Source organism: Lottia gigantea (assembly GCF_000327385.1).
Source record: "Lottia gigantea unplaced genomic scaffold LOTGIsca_46, whole genome shotgun sequence".
Lineage (NCBI taxonomy): Eukaryota > Metazoa > Mollusca > Gastropoda > Lottiidae > Lottia > Lottia gigantea.
Genome location: NW_008709614.1, coordinates 818,772 through 833,417, shown reverse-complemented (window position 1 = coordinate 833,417; position 14,646 = coordinate 818,772). Strand labels below are relative to the sequence as shown.

Genomic DNA, 14,646 nt, shown 5'->3' with positions numbered 1-14,646 from the left:
AACATCTGAATTAATTTCAATATCATGTATGACAATGCCATTGTGCCAGAAGAGCCATAATACGCCAATTTATAGCCATCGTATCCCGAATCCGGATTCTGTCATTGTCTTATTAACCTCGAGGAATTGTTGGAGGTGTTGTTTGGACACGATGACTTGCAGCTGCCAATCTTTTTTTTTACAGATTTTAATAATCTTAATCTTAATCTTAATTAAATTCAAATACTAAGTTTCTTATACCTGAATTGCTCAATCTCATTCTTTCTCAATTAAAGTTTATATTCAATCAATAAATCTTATAAATCCTAGTTTCCCACTATCGTGCGATCAGTTTCCATCTAAAGGATTCATTAACGAATTGTGAATTTAAAATCGTAGAAGGATGTTGCCTTTCAACGATCGTCAAAGATAGAATGTTAATTCTGTACATCTATTACATGTTTGCCGCACTTCTGTCACCAAATACCGTTACACGACATTTCACAGGAATGAAAAAGGCTGAAAGACAACCTCGATTGTTAATTTATTGGCCATGACTCTTATATCAACATCATATAAGGTAATACATCTTTATTGAGCCTCATGGGGAGCTTACTCTACATTGGAAGAACATAGATACTTATCTCATCCAGTATGACTTCTATATATATCGTGTTATAAAGGGTCATTACAGTCCTTTAAATCTACAAATGTCAACAGAACTCATTATGGGGTCCTAAACCAATGCAAGGGGCGTAACTTGAATATAGAATACAAGGCCCTTTTCAGTACACTACACATGCAATACGAAAAAAAACATATAGAAGCCAAATGACAGAAAAAAAAATTGAAGTAGGACCCTCTATATTTCATGGAAACTTTATACAAAAATATGAAAGATAAAAGCGATATCTCGATGAATTTTACTTTTGTCATTTATTTAAACATGGCCGAAGATCTCACTTATAGGGGCCACGTACCTTATCTAATATGTTTCTGGATTTGGTAAGTGATAATCGCAAATACGTTTACAAACGGTTATACGACACGAAAGTTTCTGCCCGGTTTGGCGACCTGTATGCATAATGTCGAATAAACGGAGAAGAAAACAAATAAAAAGAAGTAGTGAAGTCTACAAATGGGTTATATTGTACTAAATGACAAGAATATAAGAGCAGAATTTACTCAAATACTTGTGATTTTGAAATATGTACCCGACTATGATTAAGAATACAACCTGCTAAATTTCATGTAAAATAGAAATATGACATATGACATACTATAATTCTCTTTTATCATTGTTATATTTCTTATACTTAGTATAAATATTGAGTTACTTTGACAACTTCTATTGAAAATATCAACACTTAATAAAGACTGTCTTTTTATGACTTTCTTACGTCTTTTATTCATATTCAGATTATGTGGCCATATCTAAAGTTATAAGGGCAATTCACCAATATAATACACCTTTCATTGTGTATAATGACTCTCCATTGTTCACCATATTGTTGATTTATTCAAAGCAATCAAGAGATTTATTCTATGTTTCATTATGCCCAAGGTAAACCGCCCATATATTGAATGAAAATCGATATTATTACTATCAAATCGCATTGACCTAGGATCGTATACTGTAACACCATTTAACTGTTACACTGCTTATATAGAATTCTTTTTATTCAATTCTTAATCACCTTGGTAAAAACTAAAATGATTCTTTTATAATACTTATAATTTTTATTGCACTAGAAAATGGCAATTGTATTATATTCCTAGGTTTTTAATTCGTCACTGACTGCACAGATAGGTGCAGGTATATTTTTAGAACGTAAAAAGAATTCTGGGATAGTCTTGTGACATTTTTTTAACCAACGAGTGGAAATGTGACATTTCGTAACGGATAATCTTTTTGAAGCTATGGCAAAACGGACTATAAAAAATGTGATGATACTTGTCTTATTTGTTCTTTTTTTTTCTCAAGGTAAGAAAATGTTGGTTAATCGACTGAAACACATACATTATATTCCTCAGAAATTGAGTTTTTCACTTATCTTTTATATTTGTGATGATTGTTCCGTCCCAACTATCTCTGATAAACAATGGTATAAAACCTCGAGTCTGAAACTATGTATCCTGCTAAAATCAGAATTTCACATGAATTCATTTGGGAAGTATCATCAGTTAAATAAGATTGAGTGGATCGTCATTAACTACCAATTTTTAATAGCCTCAACATATTTATAGAATGGTAGTTTAGTTTTAATATTCATATTTCAGTCCCGCTGTCCCGTTTTCTGCTTATCCCTTTGAAATAGAAGGTCGATAGAAATGACTAATGGTTTTCTGATACTGACTGCCTGGAACTATCAAATGAGGCTGTTTTTCCCTTTTATTAAAACAAAGTGAATTGTATCTTAATACTTCAAACCATACAAAGGAATTGGATGGACGATAAATTCTTCTTGTTGTTAACTTGAGGCATATCTAAAGACTATTATGATCAATTATCACTAAACAATTTCTTGTACCCATTGTTGTCAAAAAATATTCACATGATGTACTGCAATCCCTTTACATTAGACATTATGTAGGCTGTTTACTTTTTATCTTTTAAGGTGAAAATGTTGCGGACGGCGCTGCACCAGTATTTGATATTGCTGAATTCAGTATAACTGTACCAGAAAATGCAACATTCGGTGATATAGTATGGAGTTGCCATGCAACAGATGCTGATGACCCATCAACTCCACAAGGACAAATTGTATACGAATTCAACACAAAAGGTTGATATTTTGTACTTGAATAAAATGAGTGGGATTTCTGTGTTTTTTTGTCAGAATTAAATCAAATTTGATTCATAGTTTGCTTAACTCTGAGTCCAAGTCTGAATTCTTAATCGAATTTGAGCTCCCCAATATTAAATACTGCCTATGTCGTGAGACAGACATTTTCTTGCATAAAGTTGTTTCTTTTACATATTTATGATATCAATGTATGATCATTTCATTTTAAGATACATTCTTTTTCTTATATTCCAGTTAATCAGCCAAAATGGTTTCTGGATAAAAGATCTTGTGAATTGTATGTTTACACAGGATTGAATTATGAAGGACAACAAAGTTACCAGTTAAGAATACTAGCTAAAGATCTTCATCCTACTGCACCACAAACTTCAACGGTTACAGTGAATATTCACGTTACTGATATCAATGACAATGTTCCTGTAAGTTATTCATATTTTATTTGGCCTTGTTTGAAAGAACGGTAAAGTAGCCAAGACTAAACAAGTAAAGGTCTGAAATACTTTATATATATATAATTAGGCTTTGGTAACAATAATCAGCATCAGAACACCAAAATCCTCACACAAGTGAGAATAAGAAAAATGGCAATAATTTAATTTATGTAGCAATGTAGCTATCTGTATTACAATTGTCAAAATAAAATCTACGACCTCTTTTTTGTGTCCTTGGATCATTTAAACTATTCAGTAATAACATCTTCAAAATTTGTCCTGTAGTATAATATGAAGATTTTGTATGCAGACCATATTTAAAGATTGGTTTCCTTGTTTTTTAGTGTCAATTTAAGCAAACTATTTGGTTTATTGGTGTTTTATTGGTGAATTAAAATGTGTTCTTAGTCATATCAAACTCTTCTTATTGAATAAAATTAAGAGTGTAAACCAATCATAAATTTCTATGTATGCACATCTGGATAAAATTTTTCTTGATCGGTCATTGGAATTCTGCAGGCAATTCACTTCTAATTTCGTGAATTATGAATTAATTATGGACATATGGGACAAACTGGGAACCCACCTTTAAAGAATCATTCCAATACTATTTTGTTATCGTAATAAAACTGTTATTGTAGACATGTGACGGGTACTTCATAGTGTTAAATGTAAAAGAAGACGAAGCTATTGGTACAGAAATAGCCAGACCAGTTTGTTCAGATGAAGATAGAGATAAATCAACAAATGGGAAAGTTCTTTTTAAAGTTTCAGGTATGAATCCAGAACACCCCTGCCGTTAGATAGAAATTCTCCTTATTACCTGGGATGGTGCATGATGTTAATTATAAACAAAAACCTTAAGCTTTAATATGTATTATATGAATGGGTCAGACTGAAACTTTCCCACGAATATCACCTGTATTTGTCTGTTTCCGGGTTGTCCACAGATCATATTTAGGGTTGTAGGGGGAGGGGGGGGGGGGGGGGGGTGTTATAACGTTCTCTTTGTGAATAACCATAATTACCCTCTGATTTAGACTCCAATGACCCCGAAGTGAAGGACACATTTGAAATACTACCCAGTGGAGCTATACAACTCAAGAAGCAATTGGATTATGAAACCTCGCCATCATATGTATTACAAATAGATGTTTATGATAATGCTGGAGCAGCTTCTCATACAACAGGTGTTACATATAATATAGAAATAAAAGATATCGATGATAATAAACCAACCTGGCCAACAAATCAAGCTTATAAAAGTAAGTTGCCATTGTCGTTTTAAATTTAACCATAATACTTATAGAACCACAGATTTGGCCAGCACATTTAATAAATAGCACCCAATTCTAAGCCTAAAGTCCATCTAATCTGTACTGGAGTTACCACAAGCTCACTATCGAGATTATTCTCACATTTAAAGAATTTTGCCCACTGTGTTGCTTGGTAGTTCGGACTTCAAAGTCGATCGGAAGGAGTCTATAATGAAAACAAGACATGCTTTGCCAAATTCAATATTAGTGCCCGTGTTTAGTTTAGTAGTTACAAAATTATATTTAATTGATTAAGATTATGAAGTCTCATCTAATCTATGACAATAAATATCGGATGTTTTACAGCTGTATCTGAGTCAACCAATTTAAATGCAGCAGTTTTTACTCTGACTGCTGTTGATGCTGATAAACCATTTACTGACGCCTCATCAATAAAATATGGTATTCAAACACCAGCCGTTCCTGATTGGTTTGACATTGATAGCCAAACAGGTATAACCTTTTTCTTTTGTGATAAAATTTTCTTTCATATTAACCCTGAGATTTAAACTAAAAAGAAAGAAAAAGAATTCACGGTTCATTTTGCACCATTCGAAATTCCTGTAAACATGTTATTTCCAATTTTATAAGTATTACTTTTATATTCCTATTTTCCTATCTTCTATGCCACCAGTAAAGTTTATTTAATATTTTCACAGGTGCTGTTTCAGTGAAAGGAATTTTGAATTATAACATTGCACCATGGGTAACTCTGGAAGTATTTGCATATTCCTCTAATAAAGTTACTGATCTAAGTATATTACTAGTTAATATAAGTTTAACAGACAACAACACCATAGCACCAATATTTCAACAGGTGGGATATTAAACCTTAATTCAATGTTTGGAAAATGTAATACAAGTTTTCTTTTAAATGAGAATCTAAAAATTTCAATATCAGATAACTTAAAACTTAACTTAGTAATTTGTATAACAACGAATATTTTGCCTTTCAGATTTCGTATATAGGGAATGTAACTGAAAATGTACCAACTGGAACTTCCATTATAACAGTCAGTGCCACAGATCCAGAAGCTGGAGTGAATGGTCAGGTTGAATATTTTCTTACATGTAAGTCTCTTTAAAAGTTTTATTAGTATTGGATTGGTATTAGATTATATTTTAATTTTCCATTATCGATTATGAATTTTATGAGAAGTTTGGACAGAAACGGACATGACAAAGACTATCTATAAAAATGAATTTAAGTATTTTTATTCTTTTCCTCTATTATCTAATTTTCTTTCCAGCAACAGAATTTCAAGTAGACGCTACAACTGGCGTTGTGACAACAGCTTCAAATATGGATTTTGAAACTGAAAGCATCTATACATTACAAATTGAGGCCAGAGATAAAGGAACACCAACACAAAAAGGATATGGTTTTCTTATTGTTAACGTACTGGCAGAAAACGAATTTGATCCTGTAATAAGTGGACCATCATCACCTATTGATATACCCGAGGACACCGAACCAGGTTAGTTTTTCTATAATGCAATCGTATAATATGAGCAGACAGAACTCGAAATGTTTTATGGGATGGCATGGGATTGAGATACCGAGAAAGGGAGAAAATATCTGAAGTAAAACTTATAAGACTAGATATAATTTTACTGTAATAAAAATGTTTTATTCCAGGCTTTATAATAGTTAATATAACAGCTACAGATGAAGATGATGGATTCGATGGTATTGTAATCTTTTCAATTGCTGAGGAACTTGTCCCGTTTACAATCGAGCCCACAACTGGTATTCTTAGAGTTGGTAGTAATCTGGATAGAGAATTACAACCTTCGTGGGAAATCACTGTCATAGCAACTGATATGTCAGAAACCAATCCAAAAAGTGCATCAACCACTGTTATAGTTAATCTTGAAGATGTTAATGACAATACTCCAATCTGTGAACCACTTCCAAACGTTGTCGTCCGACTTCCTCATAATTTAAACAGCGTTCTCACTACAATTAGTTGTACTGATGTTGATGATGGACCCAATAAGGAATTAGTTTACACCAAAATGTCTGGCGATTCACTTAATGCTTTTAATGTTGATAGTGATACGGGTAGTATCACACTGGCAAGTTCTCCAACAGAAGTTGAATACTTTATTGATATAGAGATAAAAGACAAAGGCAATCCTTCAAGAAATGTAATGTTAGTCTTTTATGTTATTGCTGAACTTGAATTTACGTTGCAAAATCTCCCCACCGACATCATTGTTGAAGAGAATACCGACTTAGCACATGAAGTCTTTGATGTCGATGATTGCTGTGTCTTCAGTTTAACATCTTACGAGATCCTCAGCGGAAATGAAGATAATCATGTGGTTATAGATCCAGCTTCTGGTAAAATCATTCTCATGCGAAGTTTTGATAGAGAGACTAAAGACAACTTTCAATACGAGGTTCAAGCTCGGGCCATCCAAACAAACACAACTGCTAAAGGTATTATCACTGTCAGTATTAGTGATTCTAATGACAATACCCCAAAATTTGATACAAGCTTCCAGTACGTGAGTGTTTTTGAGGACCTTTCCCGTTCGTCAAGTATACTTCAAATTACAGCAACAGATGCGGACATCGGAATTAATGAAGATTTGAATTATACCATCATAGCTGGAAATGATGATAGTGTGTTTGACATAGATCAATCTGGTAATGTACAATTATTATCAACTCTAGATGCTGAAACTGTGGACAAATACTCTCTTACAATTACAGCTACGGATGGTGGTTCTCCAGCTATGACAGGCTCTACAAAGTTAGACATTGAAGTAAAGAATATCAACGACTTTGCTCCAAAGTTGGTAGACGTCAATGGAACTGTTTTTAAAAATGTAAAAGAAGATGAAGCACTTGGTGCTCCAATATTTACATTAACTGCTTCAGACGGAGATCTTAATACCGTATTTACATATCGTATATCACAAGGAAATGATGACGAGGTGTTTTTGATTGACAGCTCGTCGGGAGGGATCTATCTGTCTAAGTTGTTAGACAGAGAAAAAGTGGATCAATATAATCTCACCGTGGATGCTGAAACCCAGAATAATGAGGTCGTTTCAGCACAAGTATTGGTTAATGTTTTAGATATCAACGATAATGACCCGAAATTTTCTCAGGATGTCTATCAGCTGGAAGTTACACACGAGGAACCAGCAGGTACATCTCTACGTTCATTCGTTATAACTGACAAAGATATCGGATCGAATAAGGAGATATCAAGTTTAACAATAGTCGATGGTGACACCGGAAACCATTTTAAGATAGTTGGAAACGAGATACAAACTAACGTTCAGATGAATTACAATACCAGAAACCTCTACACTCTGATAGTACAAGCTCTAGATGATGGTTCTCCCAAACGCTGGGGATTTGCCAGGGTTATTATCACAGTTCTTCCTATTTTCAAGCCACCGCTGTTTTATGCCGGTGATTATTCTGAGACACTGAGTGAAGATGTTAACCCCGCTCGCGGTGTTATTGATTTGGACGCTACTGCCCAAGGAGGGGTCGAGGGTGATTCTGGAACAATAAAATACAGTATTAGAAGCGGAAACGACGATAAACAATTTTATATTACTGATTATACCGGAGAGGTGAAAGTTGCGTCACGTCTGGACTTTGAAATCATGGAGCAGTACATCCTGACCATAGAAGCTGTTAGTAGAGAAGATCCAAATTTATCAGCAAGTACAATAGTAACAATCGATATTGAAAATGTCAACGACAACTCTCCAGTCTTCAACCAGAGTGTTTATCATTTTACAATCAATGAGAATGCTGGAATAGGTGACACAGTAGGAACAGTGTTAGCTACAGATTTAGATAAACCTACTTATAATGAACTTTTCTATAGTCTGGGTAGCAGTAGTGGATCAAATGATTTCAGTATAGAGACTGCTACTGGTATAATTAAAGTTGATAAAAGTTTATATTATAGAAGACAGAATGTTTATAATATACCAGTTACAGTAGATAATGGTGATGGAGAGAGACAAGGGGAAGCTTTAGTTGTTATTAAAATTAATGATGTTAATGATAATACACCAACATTTACACCAGGTAAGTTAAATAAGACAATATTTCTACGAACAATTGTAAGATTAAAATTGGAACATGTTTTTAAAATAATATACCCGTTATCAGTTCACATACAGTTATTCTTTTATAAATCATCTTTTAAATACCGGTATTGACAATAATCATCTTTTAATTCTGAATCGATGTGGAAGAGCCACAGATGCAAGCCTTCTATAAAGGGTCTGTGGGGAGGGGTTCTCTCCCTTGAAATTTTTGAAAAATTGAATTGATTTGGAGCATTATGACAGTAGAGTTTTATCAGATTTGGTTATGATATGCACTAAGTGTAAGTGTTTTGATTAAAATGGACCTAATTGCACATTTAATATCAATCTTTCAAATAGAAAGACTATTTTCTGTTAATAATGATATATGTAGGCTAGTCTTTTCAGTTGTGGCATTGTATAAGCCATTAACAATCCTTAAGTACAATTCAAGGTACTAACTATAATGAAACGCTTTGACTACTTCTATTTGCTTTAATGTATTGTCAGTTATATACCTAAATGTAGACATACATTAATAGAGGACTTTAATCCAAACCTTTGTCAATTTACACCCGGAATCAGTAAGTTAATCCAGGACTGAGGTGCAATAAGCAATCATGTAAATATTCGTCTAATTTTGATGTTTGGTATCCGCGATGTCATAATAGTCTAGTTTCCCTCTACACAGCATTATTCTCAGACTTTTCCTCATTATATTTTTTGATTTTAGTTTTTGCTCAGTTATTTTATTGTCTGAGTAAAAACATAAGAATAATGTTGGCTACTATGCGAAATATGTCCATATTACAGTGATACTTTGAGGGAACTAAAAGGGAATCAATATTACAAATGCAAAAATAACTAATTTGACTTTCGTGCTTCATATTACAATATTATTGACGGATTGTGACCATTTTTGTAAGGCAAGGATTTTTTTGTAAGGCAAGGACTTTTTTTGTAAGGTAAAGATTTTTGTCATCCAACAGTTAATATCTTGTAAGATTTGTGATAGATTGCTGTTCCATTTAAAGGTAAAGTTGATGTCTTTTGATTCAGCATGAAATAAATTATAATGTGCTTACCTAGTAGATTTAGTTGTTGGTAATATGTTGATGGCTGTGTGATAAGGAACTGTCTGTACCTTCCATCTGGTGTTTATTCAATAGATTTGTCGAGACATTGATTTCGTAGATAAATGTTCTGCTATAATTTGAATAAATAATGATGCATAATCTAACTCACAGCTACTGTTGGAGTACTCCTTTCTAGCTCTGAAATTATGAAATGTAATACATGCTTCATTTTCTAGCTTCCTCTTATCTTTACAGTCATCTCTTTAACATAAAATTTTTTGAGATGTTCACTTTTATATCTTATATAATTGTCTTAAGTTAGATTGAAACTATCTTTTGTATTAGTTCTATATTTCTCATGCAGAATGAAACAATTAAAAATCTTTTACACCACACCTTTACAAAAAGACTCTGAATCTTTATAAATAACATAATCCTGTTGGTCTGGCTCTTGTTCACTTATCATCAACGTGATTACTTGTAGAGTGTTTAGATGGTATTTCTTTAATATTTGAGTTGTCAACCACAGCTTCATCTTGTGTTTATGTCACAACATCAAGAACTGTTTTAACATCTACAATGTTGTCATTTTATTGTCCTGAGGAACTCTTCACTCATAATTCCAGTCGCCCCAGTCGTAAATGGGTACGGATCATCCGGAAAAGGTCAATGTCGAGTGGTTTGGCCAAGGACCAACTGGTAGAAAGGATCCTTAACTGTGAAGTTGTTATCCTTGTGAAATATGCAGGTTGTTTCCTAGCCGTCTTTGTCGGAATGGAAGACCTCCATTATACTTCCTATTTATTCTAGTCAAGAATAAAAAAAAACTAGTGTAACAACTTTTCAGCAATTTTCATTTCTAAAACAATACAATGAAGGTACGAACGCATATCTTACATAATATACGAATAGTGGACAAAATGTTTATCTAGGGTCTGAAATCTTGTTAGTCCTTTAACAAAATAAAGTTAGCAAATTAATCATTTCGTAAAGCATGTTTCAGATAGGCTACTTCAACCAATATAGATATGTAATAAAAAGTTTCAATCAAAAACTTACTTCACTTTGAAAGTCTTGTATCAGTATTTTGATTAAAATTTGCAAATGTCTTAGAGATTCTTCTTACACGAGCCTGTTTAGACTTGGAAAGAACCTTAGCATGACATCTCTTGAATTTATGTCATTTATGTCTTTTTTTTTAACTCGAAAACAATCCAATAATGGGTTTGGACCCTCAATTGTACCCCCACTTTATTATTATTTTTATTTGTTTTTGTCAGAATGCACCATGTCAATTCAATATTCGAAAATATTCGTTGGAGAACCCTGTTAGACACTCCATGAGAGGGTTGCGACTATATGACGCCTCCACAGAGTTGCATCTGAATTTCCACCTTCACAGTTGTCCCCCTTTGAGTCAGTCTGCCCCTAGTCACGAGAGGCTGGCGCCGCTATTTAATATCTATTGCTGTTACTTAACATTTTTATTGATAATAACTTTTTTCAGATACTGTTAATATTGAGGTTGTGGAGTCGATAGGTACTGGGTTAACGTTTTATACTGTGAGAGCGGAGGATTTAGATACTGGTACTAACGGAGAAATAAAGTATACTCTCGTCTCTGGTAACTTTGATAATCAACTCACACTTGATTCTGTTTCTGGAGCTTTAACTGTTGCCTCAAACCTCGACAGAGAAGCTCATGACAGATTTGATTTGATAATTCGAGCTGAAGACAAAGGTACACCTTCAGCTCTTTCTGGTACATTGTTACTTACTGTGAATGTCGCAGATGTAAACGATCAAGGTCCAAGTTTTCCCGAAACCCTCGTAAACGCCCCCGTTTCCCGTACGGCCAATCCGGGTACAGTAGTGATAACTGTGGCAGCACTAGATAATGATATAGGTGAAAATGGTGTAGTGACCTATGAAATAACCAGTGGCAACACGGATGGCCTCTTCATAATTGGACTGAACAGTGGTGACATTAAAGTAGCCTCTAGCCTAACTTTGGCTGAAAATGAATACTCACTGGAAATAACCGGTAAGGATAAGGGGATTCCAGTCAGAACTGACACAATGACCGTTAAAGTACAGATTAATCCAGCTAAAGTATTCGGCCCCAGTGAACAGGAAATACAGTTATATGAAGAATTACCGGCAGGAAATGTAGGATTAGTAATGCCAAAACTGGGACATGCTACTGATGCTATTATGCAATTTGAAATAGTCGGGGGAAATTTTAAAACAAGTTTCGCTGTTGGAAACGATGGAAGTCTGTCTTCTCTGAGAAAATTGGATAGAGAAGAATACCCAACCTATATTCTTTCAATACGAATCAGCGATAACAACAGTGTATCATACGTCAAAACTGTGACTCTTTCGTTAATTGACATGAATGATAATACCCCTGTTATTACGGCTAGTAATACAAATATCAATGTAGTGGAAAATACACCTGCTGGCCAGATACTGACAGATTTTACTGTTAATGACGAAGATTCTGGTAGTAACAGTATAGTCGACATGACAGTTGGCTCAGATCCAGTAGACGCTTCTGAATATTTCGAGATAACCAATAATACAAGGACTTTCTTGCGATTGAAAAAACCCTTAGACTTTGAAACTAAACAATCTTTTACGGTGAATGTAATAGCAACAGATCGAGGGTCTACCCCCTTATCCAGTTCGATAGCTATTACAGTTAATGTTATTGACATTGATGATTCTGTTACCATCATAAATGGACCCCGAGAATTACCTTCCATTTATATTTCCCGTGAAACGTCATATAATACTCCAAATGAAGCCAAGGTCACCCAAATAACAGCGGAAGATTTTGAAAGGATCTCCGGAAAAACCACATTTACCTCCATCAACAGAGAGGGTATTTTTGCAATTGAGTTAGACGGTACTGTAACAGTGCAGAAAACAGAGCTCCTTGAAGCGGAAACGGCTTATTATTTGTGGATCATAGCAAAAACAGAAACCTCTACCAATATCAGCAGTGTACTAGGATTGTTAAGGATAGATACATTTGACCCTAATCTTCATGTTGTATCTATAGAATCATCTCTTGATGTAATTACTCTCCAGTCTAAAAGGTAAGAGATAATAATAATTAGTATTAAAACAAGAAATCGACTTATATGAATACCAATTGTTGTATGGTTTGTTCCATGTGAGCTGTGTGTATATATATATATTGGTGTCTTCTTTTTTATTTTGGTAGGTCTGAAATAATCAGTAATGTTAAAAATTTCTTTGCGCCTAATGATGAACCTAAAATCTGGAAGATTCGAAGTTTTGAAGTCAGTGCAAGAAGAAAATTGTTGGCAGCAGGGTAGGTATATACTCTCTTTCTGTATTATAGAAAATCGTGTAACGATCAAATATGAAATGAATTTAATGCTTAGATGAACCGTATAATCTATTATGGTAATAATAACACCTTAATTCGCTTGATTTATCATGTTTAACTTGTTTCTTCTCTACCCTTTTTCAGATCACAATTACTGGTATACGTGATACAAAATGCTTCATCAGTTGTTATTGGTAATTTCGAAAATAAAAAAACATTCATTCTCATGGAAGAAATACTGAACGTAAGTTTCCTATGTCTCTCGAACCTGTCAACACAGTAGCGTATTAATTGGGCCATGGCCCTCCCCTCAGGCCTGTGAAAGGTCTTATTTTGAGGTGAAAATTAAGCCCTTAAATGCTTAAAATTCATCTCAGGCAGCCCGAAATCCATTGGCTTCGGGGAGTTTCTGGCCTCGCCTCGGAGAGACACCCTTCATTTTTGGCTCTTCCTTCATCCTCCACGGATCGAAACAATAATCCTTGAAACCTATTACTGTCCCGGTTTGGTGATTAAGTTATAGACCTTGAGTTCCTCAAACCCGATCGTTTCTATTCCAGGCATTGCGAATGGTAACAAATCAAGATAAACCTCAACCATCCTTAGACACCACGTCACTTCCTGTCACAGCCGTCAATGGATATTCAGAACCAGTTATACCTAAAGCATCGAGTATTTCCCAATCTGAGGATTTTGTGACATCACTTGAAGGCTATATAACCTTTGCTGTAATAGGGTTTATTTTCCTGTTAGTATTGCTAATACTTGTTGTCCTTTACCTCAAGAAAAAGAAGGAACATAAGAACAATAGGTAATATGATATATATATATAATAATATATATGATATACAGTCAAGTAACCTAATTTCGTGGAAACCTATTATTCGTGGATTTCCGGAAAGGATTAATAATTTACATGAGCGAACTTGCGCGACCTCCGCATTAGTTTGTTTTGATAAACATGGGTTTTCTCTACAATATCATCTAGTAGAATGAATCCAGTATTTTCAAGCAAGGTAAAGTGTAATAATGTATACTTTGACAAATACAAAATGGCAGATTTCAGTTATTACCAAACGTCACCATTTTTTATCGGCCGAATTTCCTTATAATCCCAAGCGGTAATCGGAATTCCAAGTGTCGTCTGCTAGAATGCAGTCCAACGAATGAAGTCACGTGATCAACTAGCGGATTCTGTGTCAGCAGAAAATTTCTATGGAACACAAAGTGGACCATATTCTTATGTTGTTTCAGTGACTTTTAGCAATAAATCACGCTACGTATCATATTTTGTCAGTCACTATTTTTTTTTCTTTAAAGGAATTGTCACTTGTTATAATGAATTGATATTAAAGATAAATATTAAGAGAAGTTAATTATACCCCCCGGTATCCATACAACGTGTTTTTCTAGACTTATTTATAGATCAAAAAATGTACCGGTACACGAAAATAGGCTGCCGCCGTTGCCGAGTTGGTTGCTCATGAAATATGGGTCAAAGTGAAGGATTCATAAATAAAAATCGAAATAAACCAATTTTAATTATTTTGTAGAATATTTGAGGAAACATCTAAGACATAAAATGTTTTGTTCGTTTGTTTAACTTTG

At 34.1% G+C, this 14,646-nt stretch overlaps 1 protein-coding gene across 1 annotated transcript; it reads left to right on the top strand.

Annotated features, from left to right (window-relative positions):
* Nucleotides 1–925: 925 nt before the first annotated feature.
* LOTGIDRAFT_164590 (hypothetical protein) lies at nt 926–12,781 on the top strand (the record flags this gene model as incomplete). The annotated part of the gene is made up of 12 exons (XM_009061122.1): nt 926–984; nt 2,260–2,300; nt 2,598–2,765; nt 3,021–3,205; nt 3,859–3,991; nt 4,258–4,482; nt 4,840–4,986; nt 5,193–5,350; nt 5,490–5,604; nt 5,784–6,011; nt 6,173–8,599; nt 11,185–12,781. Coding segments are annotated over 12 exons (5,483 nt in total), but the record flags the coding sequence as incomplete, so codon positions are not given.
* Between the last annotated feature and the right edge of the window lie 1,865 nt (nt 12,782–14,646).